The 14,845-nt window shown below is 44.9% G+C and overlaps 1 protein-coding gene across 1 annotated transcript; it reads right to left on the bottom strand.

Moving 5' to 3' along the window:
- Positions 1 to 830: 830 nt before the first annotated feature.
- mios (missing oocyte, meiosis regulator, homolog) lies at positions 831 to 14,516 on the bottom strand. Its single transcript, XM_084026105.1, has 12 exons — positions 14,404 to 14,516; positions 12,904 to 13,781; positions 11,889 to 12,375; positions 11,044 to 11,142; positions 10,655 to 10,909; positions 8,764 to 8,933; positions 7,605 to 7,670; positions 7,336 to 7,494; positions 4,737 to 4,889; positions 3,526 to 3,730; positions 3,203 to 3,332; positions 831 to 2,410 (listed from the first exon to the last, which is right to left on the bottom strand). Exons 2-12 carry the CDS (start codon positions 13,729 to 13,731, stop codon positions 2,320 to 2,322), a joined length of 2,643 nt encoding a protein of 880 aa, XP_083882231.1. The 5' UTR covers positions 13,732 to 13,781; positions 14,404 to 14,516; the 3' UTR covers positions 831 to 2,319.
- Between the last annotated feature and the right edge of the window lie 329 nt (positions 14,517 to 14,845).

Here is a 14,845-nt window from a genome sequence, read left to right as displayed (position 1 = left end):
GATTGGTGGGAATTTCTCTACGGATTGTACTTTGAACCAATCAGGTTGGAGATGTCTTATTAGTGTGAGGGGGGAAAGTTTCTTTGTGAAAATTAACATACTTATATTTAAACCAACGTATTTACACATGAATGTCGCCTGTATGTTGAATTCAATATGTTATACAGTATAAATATATGATAGAATAAATATTAAAATATAAAAGTAAACAGTGTTTGACCAACTGTGGGAATGTAGATGCTCAATATCCCTGCTTTTCCATTAAGCACTACTAATGGGACTAAGTGAATTACATTATACATTAAACATTTATAATAGCATTGCATACACAAATTACAGCAACAACTGCATACTGCTATTGCGTGTGTGCTATATAGATTGATTAACTGCTGAATTTCTCCCTCAACTTTTGAGCCAACACAGACAATAAGTCCTTACAAATCCTCCATCTGCTGAGGAAGACTGATTGAAAGCTCCAGAACATCTACTAATGGATCTTGTAGTGTTGTCAATGTCGACTGCTCTTTTCTAAGGTTAAGAATGAACTTTTAATCTAACAAGACGATTTATCACTAGTTCCAAACGTCCAAAATGTAATATTTTTCACCAGAGTCCATCTTTAACGCCTGCACTGATGCTCCGCCGTGATTCTGTGGGAGTTCCCATGGGAAAATAATGTGACTCAACGCTTTCAAGAAAAGAAAAAAAAAAGATAAAGAAAGCCCACGATAGAATATTCCCTCCATCTGTGTCTATGAAACATGGTAATGTAAAAGCAAAAATAAATAAACCATGTAAACTTATGGAAATAACCCCATTCAACAGTGCTCCAATTTGTCACTCACACATTTATTTAAAAGGCAAACACAAGAAACACTGAAAGGATGAAATTCCAGCCACCTTGTTTGTCAAGGACGCTACACGGCTCGCCAATTTGTCAGCCCTACTCCAAAATAGTTCACAAAAGGGCATGCGGGCCTATAAAACCGGGGAAGAGATGCCCGGAGAAAGCTTTATACAGTAGCTCCTGTGCCCCCCCTTCTTCTTCTTCGTCCTCCTCCTCCTCCCTACTCCATGACTAAGTGATTTAGCCGGCTCTGGTGCAGGCCGCCTCTCACTTACAATGCCTCCCTAGGTTAGTGACATAGCGGGGAGGGAGGCACAGAAAGAGAAAACCCATTTACAATGCGGCTTACACACGGCCGTCCCCCCGCAGACGGCGCCCATCCTCGGATTGATGTGTGGTATGCATAGTTTTTTTGGGTGCAATTTGGGCACCGCAGAGAGGGAGAAAGAAAAAGAGGGCAAGTCTGTGTATGTCGGAGGGTGTAGGGGGGGGCTACAGGGCTCAGGCTGTCTGTTCTCTCGCCCTCTCTTTGAGTCAATAGTGTTCCGGCAGCTGAGGTTCTTTATGAGGGGAACAATCTGGAGGGTCTTGTCAGAGTGCCGAGCAGCTGCTGTTTTCTGGCGAGCTTCTTTCATGGACCACAGGCCTGGAGTGGGCTGGTGAATACAGACGCACCCTCCCCGCCCTCCCTCCTCATAACCCATCACCCCATACCGTCTCCAATTCCTCATCCTCTACCCCAAAACACCCCCCCCCTCAAGACTGGACGCCCCCTCCCGCACAATGCCAGATGAAGAGTGGCACGGAGGAGCATGAAGAGAGCAAGAGAGAGTTGTTATTCTGCATCCGTCACCCGGGGGTCGCCGTCCTTCGCCCCCCCCACCAGAACGATGCTTTCATGAGGTATGTGAGGATGCTTTCGTAAAAAGACGAGACGCAGACGTGAGATATTAAAAACACACAGAAATACAGCGCGGGGCCACGTTGGCACCTGTGATCGTGTCGTAGCGCCCCCCCCCCCCCCCCCCCCTGAAGAGCGAGTGGACATTTGATTTTTTATGTTAATAAATCACAACAAAATCATAAGCCTGATTCAGGTTAGATAGGAAGAGGCTGATTAAAGCAGAGTCTCTTGTATTTTTCTCCTGAGTGGGATTTTTACATTAGCAGAGCAGTGAGTTTGCATTCGCTCCCTTTTTGTTATCGATTCAGTTAGTCAGATCAGTAACACACACACACACACTGCTTCCCTTCTTCATATAGGGCTCCGTTACAACATTACATTCACTAGACTATAACGTGACAGTGAGTCTTTTCTACTGAAGCAGCCACTCCAGAGAAACGACACTGCTGGCACTCGTTCCTGCCTGTGCCCAGTTGTCGGTGTGCAGCAGTGCAACCTGCACCGTCGGCTCTCGGGGCTGGTGTTTTGGCTTCACTCTTCCGACAGGCCCCCCCCCCCCAACCCCCGTTTAGCTGCTGTCCGAAGGCACCAGGTTCCCCGTGGTGTCCAGCTGCATGCATTTACATGTGCAGGCAGACACTGGGCACTCTGTGTGGTCTCTGTAATGGACACATGAAGGTCAATTGAGAGAAAACTACCAGCATGTACACGAGGAAAAAGAAACGTGCCAACAACAGATCAGAAAGTCACAGGAACACAGGAAGGGTGGTCAGTGTATTTCCCATTAGGAATAATATTTCTGTATTTGCTTTACTCAACTGGAAATTAAAAAAAGAAAAAGCAAAGAGGGATTTCCATTCATTCTACTCAACGTCGACTTCATGAGTGATAAATAACTATAAGCAACTGTTTAAGGGAAACTAGCGGATTAGCTTTAACCTCCAAGAGGAAACCACAGCTGCCTCAAAACCAACCAGTTTATACTGGATCCATCTTCTGCATGACTTTATCAACATTACATTTACCTTTTATAATCGAGTGACAGGTATTTCAAATTGTAAAATGCAAAATATAATAAAGGTAGATTATGAACACTGTATAAAACTGTTAATTTGTTTTATATAGTGTACATAATCTACCATTATTGTATTTTGCATGTTGCATCTGCTACAGATGCTTTAGTTATTTGGCTGTAACCCTGTAGATTTCCTCACTGCAGGACTAATAAAGGATTATCTTATCTTATCGTATTTAAGAGCAGTGATTTTTAAATTTTTTTTAGAATCACTTTGTCTTCTATGATAATAGCCATTTTATCCACTTTAAATAACTCATCTAGTGTCTGATCTTCTTCTATCAACTCTTCATATCTTGCAGTTTTCATTTTGCACGTATGGATATTGGATTTTCCCGTGAGAACACTGAAGGTACACATAGTCACATCTTCCCACCTGAACCAGCTGAGCATGTGGCCGGCGTGGCCGCCGTGCCGACAGTTGTGACACCAGGTGAACCAGTTGTTGAACTGAGCCAGTTTGTTCTCCCTCGTCAAGTCCACCTTCTCGTCCGACTTCCCCGTTCCTGCCAGAGATCATTTAACCACGAGTCAATATTAACAATCAATAAAAAAAATGTGCCTATCTATATAGTCGGCGTGAGTGACAGCTCGGCAATAAACTAAACCAAACTGGCGTGGCAACTGAACATCCAGGTGCAGCTGCCTCTAAATGCCGACCAAAGTCCACCAATCTGTCCACACACAGACCACCTTTACCTGGGAAATTCGACACCGGCGTGCCCATGTTCATGAGGCAGAGGGCACAGCGCGGCAGCGGCTTCCTGCAGCCGGGGCAACTGGTGACTTTTGACTTGGTGGGCGAGCCGCTGACGCCGTACTGGCTGAAGCCGCGGCCCTGGTGAGGCATCGCCGAGCAGCTGTAGGAGATGGACTTGCCGCAGAAGTTGCAGCTCACAAACACCTGTCGCACGAGCACAAACACAAAGGTCGGTTGATAAGGGGCCGACGGACACGAAGGTAAAAAACCAACAAGCACGCGCTCGCCAGCTGTCGGATTTATTGCACTTTGACGGGAGACGGAGATAAACATTAGATAATGCTGCAATAATCCCGATATACTTAACCGCGAACACTGGAATGTCAGCGGTGCAGGTTAGGTGTTGGTACTCCCAATCACACGTAAACACAGTTTTACAATGGAGCTCTGTAAAAGGACCTGTTTAAGAGCAGCATGTGTGCTATCTGGAGCGGGGAACGGTTGCTCACTAGAACACAGGTTTTATGACGAGAGCTGGAGAGCAGCAGAGCCGTGGGCGATGCAAGGTTGGCACCGACTACCTGCACTGTAATAAACAGCACAAGTGTCCTATTTGGTTGTGAGGGAGGTGATATTTAAGGCTGTAAACAAACAAGACGGACGACTTTTGAGTTTGCAAGGGCCCTATCGCATTAACGTCGGGTCACTTTATGTCAAGCCACTGTAACGAGATTCAAAGGCATTCATGAAAATACTCCGAAACACAAAACATTCAAACGAGCAGCTTCCTGTTCCAGCGTGCCGGCTCCCCCCCGTTCACACAGAGGTCGTCTCGCCTGGTTTCTCCTCTGAAACGACCTTCATCAAACCACTGTGACTCCCTATTCTGTCTCTGGACCTTTTAAACTGACGACGTTGTGGAAACTAGAAAGCAGCGTAGAAGGGGCTCCAGTCTCTCGCTGCAATATTAAGTGCCACACCGCCAAAACGGCATGCTGGGTATTGTTTGCTCTCTGTTGATGTTCATGTGAGCTTTTGCACCCAAATGACGTTTACACTCGCATTGCTAGGTGAAGCGACTATGTCACTTCAGGTGTGTTTGCTCTGCAACCAAGGAAGCACAGCGTCATCTGTGTTTAATGAGCGGTCATGGGGAGGAAGCTGCAAGGCCACTAGTCACAGAGAGTGATTTTAGAAAGCCTCCCAATACCTGTGCCAGGGGTTTGGAGCTGGGGTCCAGCTTCCCTCTGTGGATGTCAAACTCGGCCCGTTTGTGCCAGAACCTCCAGGCGTCCAACAGGTTGCGGTAGTTTTCGATCCAACACTGGACTCGAGGGTCTTTCAGCACTTCACCTGGAGAACCCTGATGAAGACAGCGTTCACAGCTTTAGTTCACTTCAGCATGAAAACAGGTCAGGCCACTAAAACTACCTGTGGAAATAGCTTCAAGAAGTCTCACCCTTCCTGCACTCATCCCTCCGGAGGAATGTGTACGTTTGTGTACATGTATGTCAGGTATACGCAATCCCTGCAGAGGTGGTTTGTGTGACAGCCGGTTACAACGGGAACAAAATGAAGCACGTTTAATAAGTTCCACTACATTAATTTATTTCCCTTTCCTCACAGAAACGAGCTCATCAGAACAAAACAAAACTCGCCTGATTCACATTTTTAGGTGTGAAGAATAACAGCTGTGACCTTTGAGAAACGAAGACGCAAGTTTTAGCTTGTGCTTTCTGGATTTCTCCGAGGGTGCGACCAGATCGACAGCTCCTCTTTTTCTTTTGTGTTTGTTTTTCATTTAGGTTACTGATTAAACCTTTACTGACACCTGACACCGTTATCACCACTCGCAATGAAGCTAATTAAATGTTGATATATATATATATATATATATATATATTAGGTTTATTATCTTTCTGAATTAAACTGATTTATAAAACATTGCATTGTATCCGAGGCCAGAAAACTAGGATCATTTGGCCGAAAAGACTTGACTGATCCGTGAACAATAAACAACAATAAACAACGGCCCGCAAAAAATAAAATAAAACCTGGAGGATCGAGGAGGCTTGCAGGAGGAGCTATAAGCGAGGACACACCGAGGTATCCTTTGCAGAATAAAAGACACACTGGAATAACCTCAAGCCACGCAGGACTCTCCACATGTTCATGTTTGTAGTTCCTTTCTGCCTTTCGCTCTAAAGGCATTCCTTCATGACTCCTGCTGTGTTTTTCATCTCGAACGTAAGCTACAAATGTGACATGAAGTTGCTGGCATTAAATTCCTACATCAATAAGAACATGATCTTGCATTCAGCACCAGTTTTCAGGATTTCGTGGAGTCACATAGAATTGAATTAATAGTAAATAATGTACATCAGTCGTCAGGAACACTTCATCACACCTCGTCTGACAGCGATCATAAAACACAGCAGTACAACAAACACAATGACAGCTGATGCAGCTGTGCCACACGTCACATTTAATTGATGTCTCTTTAAAACGACGGCTCCGAGGCAATGACTCATCATTCATCTTGATAAATGTGTGCCGTGCCTCGACTCCTCTACGATCCGCCGTGATCGGGACTAAAGGAAACCAGGATGTACAAACGGGGGGAAATGTGATTACGATGGAAGGAAAGTACGGCTGCTTGCTGCTGGTGCCAACTTGTGTTTGTGCCGAGTTCTGGTGAAACTGAGTTTATACTTGTATAAACTTTATTTAATCAGGTTGTCTGAGTCAGACGGAAAGAAAAACAACAGCACAAATATATACTGTACATATAAAACCAGGCAAACTAAATCACAAACAAATAGTTTTGAAGTTAAAAGTGGGGTGACACATTCACATGTTGACATCCTCGGTAGATACATTTAATTTCTAGGTGAAATGTAGTGGAAGTTTTCCACAAGTTCAGGGTTTACCCAAAGGGTTAACAGGCCGGAACAGATCTGGTCTGGTTAAAGAGAATCTGGTCTGGTTGAATAGAATCTTTCCATCATCTGTAACTGCTCATCCCAGTTAGGATCTCGGGAAGGCTGGAGACAGATTTTAGATTTATTTTGCAACCAGTGAAGGAAGTGACCATATTTGGACTGTGGAGGAGCGACGGGTGGATCTGAAGAACACAAGTGGCAGAGCGGCACCCTTACTGGGTCTGGATCCATCTGGATTCTGGTGTGAAGCTGCTAACAAAGTTAGCTTCATAGTTCAAGGTCAAGTGTTAAAGTCATCTTCGTAGCTAACTAACATTGGTAGCGACGGTATTTTCTCATAGACTTCCATGCAATCGGACCTTTTTTTTTGCATCTAGAAGAGTCGCCCCCTGATGGCCAGCAGAGAGAATGCAAGTTTGAACTCTACACAAAATGCGGGCCCAGACCTGGACCAAGGGACCCTCTTGCTGTGAAGTGACAGTGCTAACTATTACACCACCGTGCCACATAGTTGTATATATACGTTCTCCATTCTGTTATTGTTCCTGATTAACAAACACACGGCTGAGCAGTGGGTTTGAATTTGAGAACAGAGGTGATGTACTGCAGCAGCTTTCCCATGAGACGTTAATGAATAAAATATATATTAATATAATTTAATTCTCCCCTCTATTAATATTAGGTGGATTATTTTATTTAACGGCTATATCTCTGAGACAGCCTGGCACAGACGGAGCAATCATCATATGATGATGAGGCTTTTATTTATATTACTATTATCTACGGTAGATTAATTAGAATATAAAACATGGAAAAGCTTAAAAAGTGAAAACACACTTTTTTGCATCTCTGTCTGTGTTTGTGTACCTTCAGCATGCAGAAGCTGGCCGTCTGGACGTCCCCGGTCTGGTCCACGTAGCTCTCCATGAGGTCTACTCCGTCTTTGGTCAGCCCCGTCAGCAGGATGCCCTCCAGGTTGCCCGCCTCCTTCATCTCATTGGTCAATTTGTCGATGTATCGAGGCAGCTGCAGCCCAGAGACATTAACAAATGATCATATAATCGAATAGAAAGAGTGTATCTACATATTGCATAACTACAGCACGGTGTCCTGAGGATGTAATCTGTTTATTTCACCTGCGCGTCGCTGAGAAACATGCAGGCGAAGGCCACTCGGTCCCGCACAGCAACACTGCTCTCATACTGAAACACAAAGAATTACATCTTCTCGTCATTTCAAATATGTTTGGTTCACAGTTTGCATATTTCTGTATCCATATAAACACTGAAAATTCTTTGTCATGTTGAGATCTCTGCTCTGTGTCAAGGCTCTGCAGGGATTTACACCTCATCACTTCTAAGTAAAAAAGATCCAGCCAAAGTGGCCGACTACATGCTTTTATAGTGGAATCATCTCGTGGCCAGGAAAATAAAAAATATGAAGAGATGAATAAATGTGACAGCAGCAGGTGGCCAGAAACCGATTCAACCGGAGGGAAAAAAGCACAAACTAGAAACACACGGATCCAAACCAGCCGGTTTTCAGGAACGCAGACGGGAACAGTCGCACATTTGTCACGACTAAATCTAAAATATGCCGCGGAGGAACAAATCACTGAATCAGACGTATCGTAAAACATTCCAACGCTCAGAGGAATCGGCGAGACCGGCTCGTCTGCCAACAGTTATCGTTATCAGAGGTTACACTGACATGTATTATGTTGCTCTAATCAGTAAAACAGAGCCCTGGCTGAAGGTAAATCATAAAGCCATCGCGGCGTGTTCAAAGACAGACTCGTGAAATGTAGTTTTTGTGGAGAAACTTGAATAAATAGTTGTTATAATATCAGAGAGGGAATTATAACGTGTTTAACTTACTAACACAAGCTCTGAGCAGCTTAATATACAGCATTAAAATGATTATGAAGTATTTCTATTAAAATACAATCATTTGAATTGTGTGCTTTATGCAAAGTACAATTAAAGATGATAACAAAGTAAAGGATGCATTTTAAAGTTTGTGCTCCAGCACAAACGTACTGTCGTCTCTGGCTCACATCTTTTATGACCTGAAACACATTTCTTCCTGTTAATGTCCCCCAATAAAGTCCACTGAAGTGTTAACAACCTATTTATTACCGCGTTGAGAATATGTAAATGTTTTTGGGGAAACACAACAGCTTCTGTTCGGTTGGGGAAAAAGAGAACCAATTTAAACAAAATATATATTTTCGCTGACTTTCCATGTGTTTGCAATAGAAGTTATGAAATTCCATAACAGCAAGAGATTCAATACCAGCACGCCGTCGTAGGCTCCGGGCTCGCTGGTGAGAAAGGCAAACATGACACAGAGGTAGGGGTTCTTCAGCTGCAGCCTCAGAGAGCTGCACATCTCCCTCCACAGGGACGACTTCTCGTCGGTGTAGCCCGACAGAGCCATGGCAACCACGTTCAGGTTCAGGTCACCTGGGAGGAAGAAGAAAAAAGAGTCGAGACAAGCAGGTTTATGTGCAAAGGTCTGGACTGTAAGTGCGGACGTTTTTTGACTGAGTCGACTGTTTCGAGGCGAGGCAGCTTCACGGCGTCGATGAAAATAATGAGATCCCAGAAACACTTTGTTTGTCTGTTTGCTGCGGCCTTCATCAGAGAGGAGCATTCAAATACAAAAATACAGGAGAGGATTTACCATTCAAGAGAAATCAAGCAGTAAATCCCTTATTTTTAGAGCTACAGCCAGCATCTTATTGCTGCTAACAGTGTGTATTGTTTAAAGAGGACCTGTTTGCTGCTTTTTCCATTTTCTTTAACGCTTTATATATTGTATATATTATACATATTGCAGTGCCTAAAGTTACTCTCCTCGATCAAATCTTGCCTTTTCTTCGCTAAAGTGATGATGTCACCAAGTAACTTATTAGCGTAATAGTTTGTTTTCCCCAAAATGTTGAACTATTCCTTTAGAATTAAACTAAAGGTGTATCTACATTGTGAATATTAGCAATGTAACAAAGGCAGTTTTCAGTTTCCACCTCACTAGATATTAAAAATGAAACATACTGGAAGTCCGTCGGACTAAATGAGTCCCTAAGAGTGAAGATGTGAATCAGTACATGAGGTCAAAGAGAGAAAAACACAAACACAAAGCCGGGGACTGTTGAGACGACTCGGACACACCTCGTCTAATGAACCACCCGTCAGTCAGGAAACATTCACTCAAACACACGGCGGAAGGAAAACAAACATTTGACCCACATTCATTCAAGTCCAGACATGTGTGAACAACAGCCGTGTTCATGAACGCTCGGCGAGAAAAGCTCGGCAGGACGCCGTTACCTTTTCTAAATCTATATTTGTTGAAAGAAAAAAAGGCACTTATCTGCACACTTATGTCGAATATATATTGTTTATACTATGTTATCTTATGTTTATATTTTACAATTTATATATACAGTATATTATAATATATCATATTTGGTTTTCTATAGATTTATATTTACTGTTGTTTTAAACAACCAGCTGCTGTAATAAAATAATTTCGTAGTTTGGGATCAATAAAGTCCATCCATCCATTTCTGAGTTTTTAAACACACTTTAGAGTCCACGAAGCTTTATAAATGTTTAAATAACTTCTTCTTGAAGCTGCTTGACGTTACTATGCACAGTAATACAAGCGTGTGAATCAATGTTTAAGATTATTTAATGGGTTGGATTTTTTTAACTGCCTCATTTTTTAACACTACCTGATTTAATTTGGCCCAAAAACAATAAAACTGATAAGTTCAAAGACATTACGACTGTAATAATGAGGATTAATATGTTTATAGGTAAAAAAGAAAAATTAGATAGTAAAAAAGAGATATTTGTTGCTTCCAGGTTGTCAAAGTGAGACATTTTTATAGCAAGCATAAATCTGCATTCATACATCCATGAACTCACACGACCTCATGAAACTCGACCTCCCTGCCAACTTTCAGCCTCAGATATAACGTGTTGGGTGTTTTTAAAATAGACCAAACAACAAATGAGAAAATAACTTGCAGATGAATCAAAGTTCATACAAATTGATGTCAGTTTGAAATGACTGAAGTACATTTTATTGTGTCTGAAACATTCTCCCTTCCAGTCGACACTTGGCTTCAAAGACCCACCTGCTTCCTCCCCCCTCCCTCCCTCCCCCCCGGACTCACCCTTCTCGGCGGTGGCCCCCTTGTTGAGGATCTGGATCGCCCGCCGGATGTCCAGGTTGAAGAGCGCCACGGCGGCCGCCCGCTCCCACTCGCGTTCCTGCTCCAGCGATCGCAGGAAAACGTCCACGTCGATGTCGGGGCCGCGGCTGATCCAGCCGCAGAGCCGCAGGGCAAGGCAGCGCTCCTCGCTGTGGAACCGCGGCATGTCCGTCTGCCGGTCTGAACCGCTCCAGCACCGGCGGCTGTCCGTCGTGCCTGAACCGGGAATCAAACACCAGAACTCACAATGATTCCGGTTTAGGATGCACACAAATAAATATTAATAATGTTTACAAATGTCTGATTCTTCCTTTCAATAGATCACATGTTCAGGTGTGTCGCCGACTCACCTGAGCTGGTCTTTACGATGTTCTTGATGCCGGAGTAGACCACCGCCTGTTTGTTGCCCTGCAGCTTCAGCTCCACGTCCTCTGCACACTGTTTCATATGTGATACTTATATAGGAATTATAACCGATATCACAGATGAAAAGACATAATAACGGAAGGAAACACAAAGGCAGGTTGAGGAACCACAGTTACAACAGAACTTAAACAAATTACTCTAATTCAGAGTAGAATAACCGTCACTTGCTGCTGAATATGAAATACAATCAGACATCTTTACTATTTACCATCAAAACATGAATTAGTCCCAACAAACGTTTAAATTTAGGATACTTTCTATACCTTTTTTTTAAATATCTTTATAAAACAAAACAATAATATGTCAATGTTTTCACCTCCATCATTTGACATCGGTTTGTTAATGTAATAATAATAATAATACAATAATAACTGGAATTTATATAGTGCCTTAATGAAACCTAAGGACGCTTTGCACAAATAGAAAAAAAAAAACAATTCAAACATACAACAAACAGACAAATTGTCTGTTTTCTTTGTTCACCATCAAAATCCAATCGTTAGAAAGATGCTTTACGATGCAGGAAATTTGAGATGGCGACTTTTATAATAATTAGCTATAATAATAACTACAAAGACCAAAGAGATGGCTCTGCACATCCAACCAGTCAGCTGTGAAAAGGAGAGCTAAACTCCAAATAAGAAGCAGAACTGTAAAACATCGACTTGCTGTGTTGCCTCATCATGCCGTTGCAGTTTCACAACCACCATCATGAAAACACTTCCTCACTCAGCAGGTATTTCTGCCTCCTTGCAGTGAAAAAGGATATAAAACAGATCGTACCACAGAGACTTGAGCTGGGGGTCGCTCCCCCCGGCCAGCTGGTGGTTCCTCCACACCTGGACCGTGTCGTGTCCGTACCTGGACTGAGCCCTCTGCCTCATCTTCGTGGCGATGTCCTTCTCGATCGCGCTCTCGGCGCCGCCGCCGTCCTCCACGCAGTCGTACAGGTGTCTGCCGCACGCCCACATCAGCGAGGTGGTGGAGCTCCAGGCCAGCGAGATGCGCTCGAACACGGTGAAGTCGGTCATGACCCGGTTGGCCGCCGAGACCACCACCATGCGGTTCTGGGACGACGGGTGCCAGGCGAAGCTGCCGATCTGACTGTCGCAGGGCTGCACGCTCCGCTCGATGATGGTGGGCTCCGTCTCGTCGCCGATGGGCGTCGGCGTGTGCTGCATGTCGTAGAGGCGGATGATGTTGCTGTCGCGGGTCAGCGTGGCCAGCAGGCCGTTACGGGTCGGACACCAAGCCACCTGGAAGGAGGAAGGAAAGCATCGTGTTATTAACCGCCAACTCTGCTTCTGAACAAAAATCTACTGCATTTAACACTTTAATAAGCTAAATCTTCAGAATCCAAAGTAACCATGACAACATGATTCCCATCCCAGCTTTAAAGGATACTTCACTGGTGGAAATCTGTATTAAAAGTGGGTCATATATGTAGTCGAAATAAAATAAATTTCAAATTTGGTGCCTTCTTGACCGGGAAAAGGCAGACAGTGACCTTTTGGTGCATGTGGATGGAAGACAACAACTCCCACAATGCACAGCTCTTTAGGCCAAGCAAGATGGTGTATGCAGTGGGTCCTACCCCCTATAGGCGAGTTGAAAACATGAGGAACTATTTGCGTCATCGGAGGGTCTTTTTCAGAACAGAAACACGGAGATCTCCGTGTCTGGGAAATGAGGGAATGATGACGACCATTCAAACATACTACCGGGTTTCCAACGACACAAAGTTTCATGCAGATGGTGAAGTATCCCTTTAAACTGCATCATACCTTAGTGAGCGGCTTCGGCTGCTCCGTGAGTGTGAGCACGGGCTTCTCGAACTTCCTCAGGTCCCAGATGGCCACCTGACCCTCATAGAAGGAGGCCACGCGGTCGTGGGAGTGCGGGTCCACCGTCACGCCCTGGATGGCCTTCGTGTTGACGAACGTCTTCTGGCTCGTGTTCCTCAGGTCGAATATGGCGAGGTTGCGGTGCATCCCCGCCAACAGCAGCTTGGGGTCCCGGAGCAGCCAGCAGAGGGACAGGCAGGCGTCGTTCTGGCCCAGCTCGTACAGCGGCTTGGTCACCACCGTGCTCGAGTCCAGGTCCACGGACGAGAGGCGGATCTTCTCGGGGACCACGCCACTGGCCTCCGGTGGGTAAAACTTGCTGCTGATGTCCCAGATGAGGACGGAGAAGTCGGCCCGGTGTTTGTCCAAGCCGGCGGCCAGCAGGTTGCTGTCCACCGGGTTCCACGCCAGCGTGTTGCATTGGCGGGCGTGCTTGGGCACGAACTCCTTCCCCACCAGCTCCTTGCAGGCGGAGTTGTGGCTCTGGCCGAGGCTGGTGAGCACCACGCGGCCGTTCGCCTGGCCCACGGCGAGCAGACACTCGGGCTCGTGCTTCGGGTACCAGGCCACGCACTTCATGTACGGAGTGTCCGAGTTGATGGCCAGCAGGGTGGCGGCGGTTTCATCGGAGAGCGGGAGGGTGCCGGCCTTGGTGGTCTCCGAGGTGCCCACAGGTCCGATGCGATAGAGGCCCAGCTCCGAGTCGCAGATGACGTAGCGGTCCGGGTGGTGGGGGGACCACAGGATGTCTGGCTTGGAGCCACTCATGATTCAGAGTGCAGCTAGAAGGATCTCAAAAGAAACCTGCCTCCTGCAACCTGGAGGAGAGGGGACAGACATTAGCATACTTCTAGTGACGTCACACACCTCACCCTGACCCGAAAAGGGCCAGAAAACACAGCCATGATAAATCCCATAAACACGTTACTACATACACCCCTTCCTCTCGGGGACTAAGGTATTTGTATTTTTTATTGTATTTATATTTTTAGCCTAATATGCTTGAATATTCTGTTTATTGTGTGCATTTGTACATGTTTTGTATATTTCAGTATATTGCCGAAACTGAGTGCTGCTAAACGGTGTTTTATTGTCCTTAAAATAATAATAATAATAATTATAATAAACAATATATTCTATTATATCGCTAGCTAACCTGTCCGTGTACGCCTGAGCGTTACCTAGCAACCTGACGCTAACTAGCTAGTTAGCAACGTATGTCTTTGGTATAAAAGAACTACGTGATGTAAACTGTGTTTTGAATGTGCTACTGGATGACGTGTTACGATAGTTTATTGACATACCAACTTCAGCTAAAGCTAATGCTAACGAGCGAAGGTCGAGCTAAACCGCGACCGTTTAAGCTAACGCGTTTTTTTAGCTAGCAGCGGAAAAACATTCGCAAACACTTCGCGATGTTAACGCCAGCACGTTACTTACGATGACGTCGTTTAAACGAGCAGGCTGAGCAGAGACGCGACGCGCACATGTCGGGCAGCGGACACTTCGAGCTGCTCTGTGTGAATGTTGTGTGTTACACCAAAACACGTCCGTGTTGTTGTCGAAAAGTCCGACGCTCGGGTGGAGTTCCGGTTCGGGCGCGGGTGCTACGCGTACAGTTCACCACCAGAGGGCGCCGTAACGCCACGGTGCGGAAATACACAGAGAGGAAAAAGGAAAACAACTGGTTGAATTAATCATCAGAATATCTGAGACTGAGATAAAGAATTAACAGTTTTTAAAAAAAATGTTTAGACTGCCTTGTGTATGAAATGTGCTGTACAAATAAGTTCCCTACATATTCTTTATGGAAAGTAATCTAATAATAAAGCTTTACTTGCAATTTACAAGTAGACTTAGTAGTCTAGTAGTAGTAGTCTAC

The sequence above is a fragment of the Eutrigla gurnardus genome (assembly GCF_963514095.1).
Source record: "Eutrigla gurnardus genome assembly, chromosome: 14".
NCBI lineage: Eukaryota > Metazoa > Chordata > Actinopteri > Perciformes > Triglidae > Eutrigla > Eutrigla gurnardus.
Note: the sequence above shows the minus strand (reverse complement) of the source record. Positions and strands in the feature narration are given on the sequence as shown.

Bases quoted from the DNA above. Each gene is read 5' to 3' on its own strand.
- mios (XM_084026105.1), bottom strand. From the start codon at position 13,731: ATGAGTGGCTCCAAGCCAGACATCCTGTGGTCCCCCCACCACCCGGAC. The intron at 11,143-11,888 runs ATATCCTTTTTC...TATAAGTATCAC, and splicing joins TCTGTGGTACGATCTGTTTT to ATATGAAACAGTGTGCAGAG. The intron at 7,495-7,604 runs GTGAAATAAACA...TCTGGGCTGCAG, and splicing joins TGTTTCTCAGCGACGCGCAG to CTGCCTCGATACATCGACAA.